We start from the raw sequence: 14,196 nt of genomic DNA on the forward strand, positions 1-14,196 counted from the left end.
CTGTTAATTTTTTACTCTTTACTCAGATTAGTTCATTCTTGGAAAACTCTATGCCCAAAATGCACCACCTTTGGTTGCCTCTGTACTAACTCCTAACTCGATATGTTATGAAACCTGTTTATGTTGTCTCTTTAAGGCGCCAGTGATCCATTTAACTCGAGCGGTATGCCGTGAGAGTTGTAACGAAATCCCTCTTTCCGTGTTGCACCCAGCAAACTCGTGTCTCCGCGGCGCTCGCTCTGCGCAGGCGCAAGGCCAAGTCGCCGCCGATCCATCGGAGCGTGCACGAGGTGAGCAGGCTTCAGCAGCGCAGAATCGTGCCCCTCTGGCGTGGAGTCACCTTCCACCCGAGCACCATCACTCAGGGTGAGTCACCCACACGCTCACCCTTTAAACTTGCGCGAGGAAGAGTTACCTTTGAGTGCTAGCTGTCACTGTGCCTTCTGGTTTACACCATAAACTATTCCTCAGTCGTCCACTGGGGCATGCCAGATGCCCTTTGTTGGTGTCGCACGTAACTACCAAACATGTATTTTGTTTTTACTTTGCTAGATACTATTTGATTGTCTAGACAGCATTTTTTGTGCTATCTAATCCGTAAGCACTAGACATGATATTGATGTGCACACTGTTCGCGGCAATACAATTTTTATCAGATATTCTTGGCCAGAAAAGTTCCAAGCCACCAATTGAGGAAGACTGCATTTCTTGTGTCATAAAGCTGTAGTTTCTTTCCCCCTCTTGTCCGCTAGAGCAGTAGTTCTCAACCGCTGAACGTCTCTCAGTTTGACAGATGTGATGGGGGGGCCTTATCCACCCGGGGATGGATGATGGTATTGGACGATTATAATGGCAGAGGAATAAATAACAAAGCTAAATCTAAATAAGTGCAAACCAACTTTGAAGTTTTGAAACTGAGAGAAAGCAATCCTATTCACTCGGAACTCACGGTTTGGTCTATTTAGCTTTGTGGGATGGCCAGCATCAATAGGGTAATAAAAGAAGTTTTATAGCTTGGCTCGGCTGGTTGTCCGAGGGCTTCAAGCGTCCCAGGAAGACCTTCAAGGACCCCCATTTGAGAACCACTGTGCGAATAGGTATTGATGTTTGGCTGTTTCAAGGCAGCAAACGAAATCTCGATTTATTGTATCCTCATATAAACTGAATTCGGAACATCAAGAGCTTTACTTTTCGCTTGTCATTCATTGCAGCGGTCGAATGTGATGAGATTGTGGCTGTAAAGGCTTGTTCACACGTACGGCGCAGCGCTAGAGTCGCAGTGCTGACTGGGCACTATACCGGAGCCTTATCAGCGCTCGGCTGCATGTGACCCCACCTTTTCTTGATACAATGCAGCACCGACTCGGCACTGACATTAGTGCTGATGTACCACTTACTTCGCATTATCTCTGTGCGGAGACGCTTGCGTGAGCCAGATTTTACTGTCTTTGCCGGAAGAATATTGTCCTAAAGGCTAGTTGCCGACCTACCACCGCCTACAACCGCGTACCTTAAAGGGCCACTGAAAAGAAAAAAAATTTCTTTTTAAACAAACTACTTAAAACACGTTTGTCAAAAAAAAAAAAAAAATTTTTACGCGAAAAAAACAATTTTTAGAGCAATATTGATGGCGAGAGACGTGATTTAGTCGGCAGCCACCTCCTTTTCACTTGTTTTCTCTCGGCATTTCGGGTGTGTGGAGGAGAGGTAGGTCGGCTTTGCCATCACGTTGAGGTGGAGAGTGTATGACCATCTCGTTGAGGTGGAAAGAGTGAATGACCATTCTGTGGCGTCATGGACTTTGTTTGCAGAATTTAAAATAAATCCTGGCCATTAATATTGCTCTTAAAAATTTTTTTTTCGCAATAACTTTATGTTTAGACATGCATGTCCCAATCAAAGTGTTCAAAAGAATGTTTTTCCTTTTTTTCCTTTTAGTGCCCCTTTAAAACCACTTAAAATCTCCTACGATGAGAGAACAGGTCAAAGTCACCTGTCAGGTAGCTGCGAAGAACACTTGAAGTTTCTGTAGGTTTCCCCCTTCTTTGCCTGTCGTTTTTTCTTTCTTTTTACAAAACCTTTTTACGACACTATACACGACCATCTCTCGCAATGGTACATACATTTGATCTCGGAAATTCCGCAAAACCTTCGCTCTAGTGAAATGCAGTTCCGGGGTCGACTCACAAATGGCGCCGGAGTGTCGGCACGTCGTCTCGTCGTAAGGGGTCTTGAGATCTGGGTCCTAAGCAAATGCAAGCGTGCGAGGGGGCCTTGAGGTGTCGTTGTTTTTGCTCGTTGTGTCGTGCAGTGGCGCAGCCCCAGCTGTCGTCGTCGTCTCGGGTGGGGACGACGCTGCCTCCGCCCCCGCGGCTTCCCTCTTTGCGTGTCGTGGTCCCGCAGCAGCCTCTGGGGGACACGTCGCCACCCCCGCCGTACCAGCCAGCCCAAGAAGACGTGAGTATGCTTTTCGGCTGACGTGCAACAAAGAACCCCGAGCGTTTAAGCGTCGTATACCAGTGTTGCGAGTTGTGAGATTGAATCGAGTGTCAGTGGAATGTGTTCGAGTTCAGTCCAGTGTTAATCTATTTTATTAATATTTGCAATTGAATGCAAATAGAGTGTGGTTACATTTGATTTCATACTCAAGTTGATTTCACATATTCTTGAATTGAATGTGAATTAATTGAATATTCTTTAATTGAATTTTAATTGAATGATTCACGCTCGATTTTCTATTCGAATTTGTATTTGATAGGATTGTGGAAATATTCGAATTTTCAAATAACACGTTATTCGATATTCAATCGCATAAAAAAAAATTCACAGGGTTCCTTATGTTATTCCTAGGATGACTTGAATGTGAAAGCCCAAGCGCCGATGTAAACGTGATAGCAAACCTCCGAAGGCAGCGCGCTCTCTGACAATGCACTTTTGGCGCCGTTTCATTGGGTTGCTCGAATCAGCTTGGTTTTCGTTTTAAGCATGGGGCAGTAGTAAAAGGCTTTGGAAAACCTTTTTGGTATTTGATTAGAAAATGTTTGGCCAAAACTACTATTCGCTTTGAACCCGAAATCCGCTATTCACACGTACCTAGTATTTTTGTATCGATACAAATTAATAAAATTATTTAATCACTTCTATGAGGTTTAAAACATCTATTGCTAGAAGTCCTGTTCCCCATAGTTGCTAGGTCTAAACGCAAATTTTCGTCGGCCGTTACTCTAAATGCAGCTTACTGTTCTAGTTTTGGCATAGCACGCATGCCAGTACCACCTGTAGGCATTGCCTGAAGAAGTAAAGCCAAACAAGCAGTAACAATGTCTCCGACACAGGAGCAACTCAGCGTTGGCCCTACAACGTATGCTACTGACTGCTCCGAAAACACGGAACCTCTTAGCTATAAGCGGTGGGAACAGGAGCTTTTAATGCCTGTACTTTACAAAAATAGCATTAGATCGCAAGCGTCTAGATTTGTCTGTTTTCTTCCCAACAGGACGCACCGCCCAGTTACGATGAAGCCATCTGCGCCGCGGCTCCATCGGCTGCTGAGCACATCGTTCCTCTGCTGTCTGCAGAAGGCCTCGGCAAGACGTGAAACGACTGCGTACGTGTGTCTGTGCTACTTCCTTGGTTTTCCTCCTTAGCTGCCGACGCTTTAATCGAATCTCGGTGTGGCCCGTCACTTTCTCTTACGCCGCGTACAAACGAGTTGCATGTGGTAGTCTTCGGAGAAACATTTGCAGCGTCCTACTGGCTGCAACAAGACGACCCGACGACCGGTCAGAAACTTGGTCGTCGTCCTTGGCTGTTTGTGCTACCAGTGTCTAAGAGATTGGACTGATTAGGCCTTTCTTTTTTCATTATTGAGATCTACAGATGTTGGTACAGGCACAAATCACGTTCTGCGACACGCTAGTTCAGTGGAGCGCGATTGGAGGCGTTGGACGGCGAGAACCGTGCGAATCGAGTGATATTTCGGCATCTAGTCAAGTCGCAGGTGAAAGCTTGGGCCGTTGCAATTTCTCTCTAGATAGAGATCAGAAGTTGGCGCCATCACCGTGGTCTCCGATGGGAAGAGGGTGCCAGGACGAAGCGCTCGGTTCTCCCGCGTCCGTGCTCGAAGCTCGTCCGATTCGTAAAAGTCCCAAAATTTTGAGAAATTTGTTGGGGTTGACGAACCCCAATGGACCTTAGGTGACCTTAGGTGGCAATCCAAACGCTGTTTCCCGAAAAAGGCCCATAGCCTTTATAAAACGAGGCCATGAGTTCTGCCAAATACGGCCGGCCGCGTTGCGTGCCGGAACATTGTCGTCAGCCTCGTTTGTGACAGTTGCGTCTGGAACGGCGACGAATCGCCGCCGTTTCAAGCTTCTTTTCGATCCCCTAGCTTCGACTTGCCCGTCATCTGACAAAGCAGGCGCGATGCACCGTGCCCTCGTGTCTGTTGACACTGGCTCGTACAAGCCCAAAACTTCGATGTGAAATGTAGTGTAGCACCCGGGTAGGCGTGGCACTCAGCGATTTTAAGCAGATAAATTTTTCGTGCGTAGTTCCGTGCATCTGTCTTTTATTTTTTTTTTGACATTTTTGTTGAGGTTTTGATGTGCTGAAACTTGAGGTTATGTTGCAGCCTGTCCGCTGACAATTGTCGGGTGTGTATCCTGGGCAGTTATTGGAATCGAGTGATACCACGCTTGTTATTCGTAGCCCCTGCTGCACACGGTAACAGGTAACAATAACTCAATGTCGGTAGTTTTTCGCATTTTTATCAGGCAAGTTATCGACAAGCACCAAAACTTACCGATTAGTTAGGTGCTTTGGAGAGACGCGTTCCACCTTGCTAAGAGCATTGACGACAACCCTCTGATACTAGGAAAAAAAAAAATTAGGAAAACTGGCAATTGCTCTTTTGTGCTAGCTGCTGTGCGCCTTGTACCCTTGTACTCTGCAAACGGTGTAGATGACGCTGCACTATTCGATTCAGACCACTAGCACCCAGGCGTCTCTGAAGGATTGATTTTGCATACTTTACGGGTAGCTTTGCATAAAGCGAGCCATAAAACGTGAAGGAGCAATTTGATGCGTGTCTAGTTGCAGTGTCTTGCTTTGAACGTTTAAATGTTGTCTTAACATTTGATTTGGTAATATTGGTTTTACTGGGCCTGTACAAATAAGGCTCCCCAGCATAATAAAGCTGCGCGGGCCGTTTTTGACACTGGTTCCGACAGAATAGGCAGCTTCTGCATTCCATATGCAGTAGAGCCTCGTTGATACGTTTCTCAGAGGATTGCAGAAAAAAAACAATCTGGGAAAAAGTCAAAAACGAAAAGGCCCTTGGGGGGCTAGAGACGAGACAAAAAGCAACTGTCATAACACAATTTGATTTCACGCAAACTTTTGCAGGTGTGTGAACTCTAATGGGCTTAAAAAACGCTTGTACCATAATCTCTGCCTGGCACTTCGAGCGGCTGCTTGACGGTAAGAGTTCCTTTTCCAGCTGCCGTAATCTCTTTCTCACTGTCCGCGCAGCCGTGAACACTCGCATACCTGCGCAGGGTATCCAATGCCCCGAGTGCGTCCGCGAATGTAGGTGTTGCGTGACCGGCAACTGCGTCCTCGACGTCCTCATCGCTTCCAGCATTGCCGGCTGCGGTGAGCTTGTCGACGATATCCAACATGTTCATCGGTTCAGAGGTGGCGAAGTTCTCGTTGATTGACAGGTACTCGGAGTAGGCAAGGGAGGCTCTCACTTCCTTCATCGCGTCTTCATTCAGCTTCAGAATCTTCATTGGTGTTGCCCACGGCTAGTGCTCGTCCTGGCCCTGCGCGTTCGAACCCGCACTTGCGGAAGCAATGCTAAACAGTGGCGGTCAAGACAGTTTCCCACACTGTTGCGAGGAAGTGCATCGCATCCAGCTTGGTCGGAGTCTCGCCTCGTTCTACCGTAGCAAGTGATCACCAAACAATTCACATCCAATAGAAGTGTTGACGTTTTTTTTCTATTCCTGCGTCGAGCCGCTGCACGTGGCTCGTCGTTTTAGGAGGAAGCTACTGCACCCCGACATTCCTTAGGAACGAAAAGTTCTTTCAGTGTGCGGGGCAGTTGTCGACGAGCAGGAGGACCTTTTCGTTTTGCAACCCCATTTGCGAGTCCAAGTACCAAAGGAAGCTATAGAAAAGAGCGGAGGTCATCCACACGCGAGCGTTCCGTCGGTAGCAACGAGGCGACCTGCGGATGTTTTTTAAACATCGCGGGCCGCGCAACTTTCCGACGACGCACGGCTTCATTTTCTCTGATCCGTCCTCGTTGTAGCACGGGAGTACGGTAAGACACGCCTTGCTACTTTTTTTCCATGATAAGTTTCACCCTCGAGGCTCAGTGACTTTGAAGACTCTACATTAAAAAAAAAAGGCCAGCCTCGTCGGCGTACAAAACGTCCAGGGGGGAGTAGTCGGCGACATTCGAAGGCAGCGAAGAAACCTTTCGACACAAACTCATATTTCATCGCTTACTGCGCGGTACGAAATTCGGTGACGCTTCTTGAGCAGTAGATCCACCCATTGGAACACGCAAAGTTCATGATATCGAAAAGTTCTGCGATATCTTGCGCCTTCCCTTGCAGGACACTTCCATCGATGTTGACACGAGATGTACGGGCTCGTTTAAACCGTAATAGCAGAGCCTGTTCCAACTCGCCGTGCTTCACCGTCTGAGCTTGCTTGGATCCCGGGTGGAACGCAGAAGCTTGCGTCTCAATGTTTTTTTAATTTCGCAAAGACGTTCAGAGTTGACGGTGCAATTTCGAGGTCCCTTGCAATGTTCGGATGGTTGCGATCAACCATCCAGAAAATGTCCACTTCTCCTGGAAACCCAAACGAACCACAACCAAAACCATTGACCGATGTGCAACTGTGGCGCGCAGCGTGAAAATGCGTGAGCACTGCGAGAAATGGAGAGATAAATGGCGGTTCTGGAAACGTTCAAGGCCCCAAGGCAAAGTTTACCACAGGGTGGAGGGTCCCAGGCAAGCAAGGGTGCGAAGCAAAAGGAGGAGAGTTACTTCAGCAAACTTGGCAATCGCACAAGAAAAAAAAGAAAGAAAAAAAAAAAAAAAAAGAAAGAAACCAAGCGGTTTTGGACAGTGCACGGCGGATGAGGCGGTAGCAATGCTGCGCGGGTAGGCACGCGCACGAATTCAGCGAGGGGAAACGGAAGCATTTCTTTTAGTGTGCTCACTGCTGGCACGCCTCTTCCAGAGGAATGTTTTTTCCTCCACGAGGCAAGCACATTCGTCTGGGATATAGCAATCCGAAAAATCCGGAAGACTGACATCTTGGATTTTCGTTTGACAAGCGATTCCTCTCTGTACTTACTGTGTTGTAAGACGTGAAATAGACTCGAGACTCGAAAATCACGTCTGAAAACGTCGATGGATTCTAATTAATTAAAGTATCGACGAAAAAATAGGCTAGCTGAATCTTGAGAAGTTTTATTTTGCCCTACCACAGTGGAAACTACAGCTGCATAGGTACTGCTGGCAGTACATTGACGTACATGGACGCTCCTTCGGGCAGCTCTCCTCAACGGGTCTTGCGACACCGTGGTGCGTATGGTGTATGGTGTCGTGTAACAGCACCAAGACGCGTCACGCGTCAATGGTTTTTCAACTGAAAAACACGGACAAACATAATAAGCAGGAAATCAATACATTTTTTCCTACGGGAGCTTGGCGGGACCGGCGGTTAACGTAAAAGCCAAGAAAACGTAAAAACTGGGAATGTATCAACGAGGTTCGACTGTAGTGTATAATTATCGTCTCGACCGTAGTACGTAGTTAACCGGCTAGGCAAAAATGTTTTGTTCTGGCCTCTTATTTTTTTCAATTTGCAGCGGTTTCCGTGTTGCACCGACTCTTACAGTTTTATTGCCGATACTGTGAAAACCCTAATGCAAATCGAGTGAATCTACTCGTAAGCTATGTATAAACGGATGTGGAACACCCCGGAAAAAAGTTGGGCCATGAAGAATATGCCAGGTTGATATGGAGCACAATTTTGGGACTGCTTAACTTAGTCCACAATGCCTGCAGCTCTGTCAGTTACAGTATCTGTCTTTCGGATTTCCCAACACTGCCATATTGACAGGCACCGAAAAGGCGTGACGGCTTGTCGCGCGTCGCGCCTGGCCAAGCCACTGCACAATGAAGCTGACCTTAAACGTTTTACTGTGTGCATATGAAAGTTTGTAGAAGTTAAAGCTTTTGCTGTGCTTTCTTCATGTCAAATGCCTTTTACATGCAGCGCAGTGATGTAGTCCGCTGAATCAGAAGCCTCTGAATGGTTACTTTGTACAGAGTGCCCCAAAAAGGCAATGTGTGCACTGATCAGGTCCTCTACTCTCTGATGTCGGCAGCTGCTTCTTTCTGGCAGTTTCTTGAAACTAATAGAGCCAAATGTTTTCACATCACCCTAGAATGAGCGAGGCAATTTGAACGTTGACCACAAAGTAAATTGCAACCACCTCCTGGTAATTTTTACCAAAATGTGAAGAGTGCTGCGAAGTTTTTCGAGTAAACCTCATCTCAACTAATTTTGAATCAATCGCTTGCAAATGACACCCCTTTTTTCTTTTAGCTATTTGCGGTATTTTTAGCACTGTTGGCTATGGTTCTTCTAATTTGCAGGGAGGTCACGGTATGTGTCGCAAGGAAATGTTTACTGTGTCACACTATTTGACCTATTTCAAGCTCTGGAGATTTCTACCACGTTGGTCGAGATTATTGCGTTACATACTACTGCACTCATGCTGCTTAATTCTCCGATCTGCTCTATGTCCTATTCTGCCTGCAATATATTAATCTTATAAATCTGGTTTCGACGTTAGTCACGACCAGTGAGCCATCCCAAAGGAGTACCTTGCATCTCATGTGCTGTGTACCTTGCGCGATACCGTTGATGCGAACACGACATGGGTGCCTTTCTGCATTTTACTCAAGCGGAGTATTTGAGGGAACCCAGTGTTGGGAAGTACTTTAAGTATATTGTGTTTAATATACTACTTTAAGTAGGTTTAGAAAACTTGTACTTTACTTGAAGTATGTTCTCTTAGTGTGTGTACTTTACTGAAAGGTACTTTTTTCTGGTACTTTTTGAGGAAAGTATGCCTCCCAACTTCAAAGTTCATTCCCACATGTTAAAAGCTTGTATCGCAAAACGACACTTTCCGAACTCTGAAGAGATACTGGGAAATTCTACTCTCATCAGAAACGTGAGCAGACGATGCATCGCTTAGTTTGTAACCCCAAAAAGCACGAGCCAGTACAGGTGGCGTCAAATGTTGAAGTCGGGGCGAGAGGGTAAAGGATGGGGGGAGACGTGCAGAGTTCACGAAAGGCACAGGGACGAGCAAGTTGTTCTGGGCAGTGCCGTCTTGCGCTCGGTGAAATTAAGCTCTTTCAAGTACCACGCCCTCACGTCCTTGGCTTTCCCTGTAGACTATACACAACTTCTGAGGTCGAGCATAAATGTTCACCGACCTCTTTAAAAGAGAGGCGTATCGTCTTTTTGAGACGTTATCTGGTCGTTTCTTTGAGTGAAGTAATGGCAACTATAAGATCGATAGAAATAATTAAGTGCCTTATAAGTCGACTACGTTAAATACTTTGTCAGCGAGACTAAACAAACTACTCTGTGGGCACTTGACTTTATCCAATATTTGTCGCCATTTCCGAAAATGACTGACACACCCCCAATTATTATCCCAAAAACAATACACACCAGCATTAAAATAAAAAAATAAAAAAATGCTTTATAGGTGAAATGAAAGGGCGTCATGAAAGATCGCTAAAAGTACTTGTACCTTACTTTAAAAGTACATTGTATTTATAGTATTTTACTTCAGATACATTGCACCTGGCATACTTACTACCCTACTTTACCTGAAGTACATGACCTCTCATTTATTTTGTATGTTACTTCAAGTACTTTTTAGATGGACTCTACCCAGCACTGAAATAACCAAGTTATACAGCTTAAGTTACCACCCTGAACGAGGATGTTCTGGCACGATAAGGTGTTTTTATGGCAGCTGTTCAGTTTTAAGTGAAATATGGGAAAGGCTGGCTGTTGCTTGTTTGCACTAACACTGACTTGTTGCACACATTCCTTTTGGGACATTCTGCACGGCGAGGCTCGCTGCCACTGTTGTTCGTTTAAAGCCTCGTGTCAAGATGAACAAGACGGCGACGACGGGCTAACTCTTGATGCCCTTACTGTTTGCTGTCCTCTCTTATATCCTGTGCTGCCTTATCAAAAATAGTGCGATATAACAAGTTTGCAATCGCTCCACACTTAGCGGTAGGAATATAAACTCGCTAGAGATCCGCAATGCCTCGTTTGGATGCAGAGCATGAGAAGGCATTACCCGTACCCTCATGACCAGTGGCTCGTGCATGTAGGGAAGTACAAAATTTGTTTTTCTGTTCAGGACTATACTTTCGTTTTTCTGTTCTTACAAAATATCTGCTGGTTTGCTCTATTGCAAGGCATTAACAATGTTGTCTGGTGCATATAATTGAATGTTTTAACAGATATTAGGCTTTCTTCTGTATATCTAAATAAACATTCTTTGTTTTATACACGTCATCTCAAGAAAAAAAGCAAGTTTGGCAGATAGCTCATGCACAGCTTAAAGTATATTTCCTACTTGATTCGGTTTCTGAGAAACAAACGCTGCTGTTTGCATATGAAGTGTGCACGGTTTGATGAAATAACCAATGATTGATCTTAAATTCACATGAGTACATGTCCCAATTAACTACTTTAGTAGTGCTCTGCAAAGAGCCCAATTTGTTTTAATGCGGTTCTTGAGGTAAAAGTGGGTTTGGCTATTTTGACTGCTTTTTAGGCTGGAGCTCTCACAGATACTCGTTTGATGGGAACAGCACCAAAAAATGTAGGACCAGGGCGTGGAAACACGCAGACAGGGCTAGTTGGGCGTTCAAGTATCAGTGGCAGATTCAAAGAGGGCAGGGTTCAGATGGCCTGACCCCTCTCTTGAATTCTGCATGTGTAAACATTTAGGGCATGGAAATGGGGGAAGGGGGAGGGGGGGGGAGGGAAGGAAGGGAAGGGAGGGAGAGAGAGAGGGAGGGAAGGAGGGAGAGGTTGAGAGTTAGACATGGGGGATATGCCGAGCGACACCTGAACTTCTTTCCCCCCCCGCCACCCCCTGCTTCCGCTCTGGAAATACCTGCGTCCTCCCCTGGCAAGCATGCGCCACTAACTAGCCCAGCTACATAACTTGTTCTCACGGATAACAAGTTCAATTTAATTCTTACATCATATGATACATATATACAGTCTTTATTTTTTTGCTTTCCCAAGTTTCTGCCGGTAGCATTCCAAGTTTCTCAACGCTGCCAAGAGCAGGACAGCACCTCAGGTATGCATATAAAGGCCACCTTACCTGATCTAACACCACTGACACGAGCGATGCTTGTATTTAGGACCTCTCAATACGCTTTGACCGAGTTATTTTTGTTTTGAAACTCAAAGGGTATGAAGTAAAAGTTATTGAGTGCTTGTCACGGTCAAGTATGACTAACCTATTAACCTTCGGTGTATTTATTCTACCGAAAACATTTGCTCCGCGCTAGCCGTTTTGTCTGGTGTGTACACGTCATGCCACACACCCTCTTAGAACGTCTTTGGGTGTCTTCTTTTAGTGTGCTACGCGTTCGTGCCGAAATGCATGCGCACACGGAACCGGCCATGCAGGGTTCAAAATAGCTATTATTTTGTGCATCCTCTTGTCGCCGACAGGATTGCCAACTGTTGGTTTCAAAACCTCTTTGATAAATTGTTTTATGTATAAAAGAACCGGCAACTAGAAATGAAGAGGAAAAAAGTGCTACCAAGCGATTTGTTGTATAAATACTTATTTGCATTCCAAAGTTTGGGACTCAAAAGCTAAAAACTTGCTAAAAGCATTAAAAAATTTGATAGCTCCAAGAGTACCCGCTGCTTCTGTTTAGGTACAAAAAGCTTGGAAAAATAGTATTCATTGGAATGTATCTCACGCTGCCTCAAGTGATTGCGAATCAATTTTACTTCAATAAACCTCAGAATTTTTTTTTTGGTCACTCCAAGCTAAATGTTTATTTACTTTCTGTCTCACTCCTTAAGTATGTACTTAGAAGCGTCAAACGATGGAGAAGCCAAATTTGTGTCGCTTGTCGTGGAGCCTCGGTTTTTCAGTGTTAGTGTCGTCCAGTCCTCTTTCAATCCTCTCTATATGCTTGTGAGCCTCCTTTGTCAAATGCACCATAGGTATGTCCTATGGCCTTGTACTACTAACATTCTAGTGCTCTTTTATGCTTTGTAACAAAGTGAAAGTGCATCTACCCAAGTACTATGCTTAACCCTTTCGAAAGTAAGCAACGTGCGTGCTGGTTGTCGCCTAACCTTTAAAATTAACTTTCGTTCTTGCACCGCGGTGATGCTATTGTAGGATGTTACTTGAATGTTAACATATTCGACGGAAGTCCGCCTGGTTGGGTCGAAGCTATAGACCTTTTCTGCAAGTGCGCCGCCATCTTGAATTGATGTCACTTCCAGTATGGGCGAAAACATTGTTTTGCCTTTGCCACGCCAATAGAAGGCATTTAGGATATAAGCGCAATCGTCACACTTTCTCGTTTTGCCTCCCCTTTATTTTTTTACTATTTGCCGGTTGAAACGTTGGATTATTTTTTCGTCGCCCATACCGGATACGCCTGCTGGGTGGCTGGGGATGAGAGTACACAGAAAAGGTCTATAGAAATAAATTACGATCACCAAACACGCCCTGAAGATTCAAGGTCTCGACATATCGAAACCCGTTTGGTTTCTTCTTCCGAGGTTGAGTATTCACAAATGAGGAGCACCAGCTTTGCCTTCTTCTACGACAATGGCCTTTTTCGCTTCTTCTTTGTCAGGTGACCTAGTCTGCCAACATATGTAGGAAGTCAAGACAGTCATCATTGATTTAAATCAAGACAGTCATCATTGATTTAAAGAAGAGTGGTTACACGAGTAGCTCATCGACAAAGTCGTAATCATCATAACCTGCAGACGCAGTGTGGTGGGCAGCCCCGCCCACCAAAAGAAAAAGTGCAAGCTTGTGTGGTGTACAAAATTCCATGCAAGGGGTGCTTGGCCACACACTACATCAGCGAAACTAGGAGCCTGCACAAAAGAATTATCGAGCACAAAAGCGATGTACGTAAATTTGAAGGTGAGCGCAGAGCTGTTGCGCTGCGCCATTGCAGGACACCGTGAAGACAATGACCACCGTATAGACTTCGAAAGTGCCTGTGTAGAAACAAACTTCCGCCAAAGGCTTCACATAGAATTGTGGCACATTCAGACAACACCAGGAAACGTCGGTCAATCCAGTGGAATTTTAGCTTCTGCATATATCAAAGAACTGTAGGTCACCTGGCAAAGAAAGTAAAAAGAGGCCACCAGTGTAGAAGAAGATGAAGCTCCTGCTCCTCATTTGTAAATGTTCAACCCCTGAAGAAGAAACCAAATCGCTGTCGAAACGTCGGGGACTCTGTATCTTTAGGGTGTGGTTGGTGATTATACAGAGAGTTCTTTGGAGAAGAAATAATAAATGACCCACAGGGTCATTTATTATTGTTTTGGTGATATTTGGCTTAAATGGACGTTGGCTCGTAGAGAAATTCCGTTTTTCTCAATTATTTTTTGACTGAGGTAACATCATGTTCTCAAACGTTCACTTTCTACCCCAACCGCTCGCGTCACATTCGCACAAAGTTCCAGCTTTCTGCGATGCATAGTTTATTCACTTGGGGCAAAAAACACAGTTCTCTTTTCTCTGGAACTCTCCGCACTTTTTTAGGATGTATTGTAGCCGATTTGTCTGATATCATCAGAATCTTTCCTCTATTTCTAAAAGAGGTTATTTTTTTTTTTTTCTATTATGCAATGATTGTTGCCTTGCTGGTGGCAACAGTCATAGTCTATCAGGTGATCTTTTGGAAAGGGTTGGGTGCAGTGTGCGATGCTCATCACGTCTATTACAGCGCTTTTCCCAGCAATCTGTCGTGGCAGCTTCCACTAAACGCCTTTTCTTTTCCATCTGTGTTCTTGGAATAAAGAAACTTCTATCTTCGAGGCAAGTCTCGA

The 14,196-nt window shown here is 45.1% G+C and overlaps 1 protein-coding gene across 2 annotated transcripts in view; it reads left to right on the forward strand.

The window, feature by feature from the left end:
* Positions 1-14,196, forward strand: part of LOC8040516 — a 49,569-nt gene that overhangs the window by 17,541 nt on the left and 17,832 nt on the right. The window contains exons 6-8 of one of the 2 annotated variants that reach the window (XM_002414279.4): positions 248-366; positions 2,312-2,457; positions 3,497-7,119. In XM_002414279.4, coding sequence (XP_002414324.3) covers positions 248-366; positions 2,312-2,457; positions 3,497-3,598 — 367 coding nt within the window. In that variant the 3' untranslated portion in view covers positions 3,599-7,119. Of the gene's footprint in view, positions 1-247; positions 367-2,311; positions 2,458-3,496; positions 7,120-14,196 lie in introns of those variants that run through there. The other variant, XM_042288402.1, reaches the window with a different exon arrangement.

This window comes from Ixodes scapularis, unplaced genomic scaffold (genome assembly GCF_016920785.2).
Source record: "Ixodes scapularis isolate PalLabHiFi unplaced genomic scaffold, ASM1692078v2 PGA_scaffold10__122_contigs__length_95168666, whole genome shotgun sequence".
Classification (NCBI taxonomy): Eukaryota; Metazoa; Arthropoda; class Arachnida; order Ixodida; family Ixodidae; genus Ixodes; species Ixodes scapularis.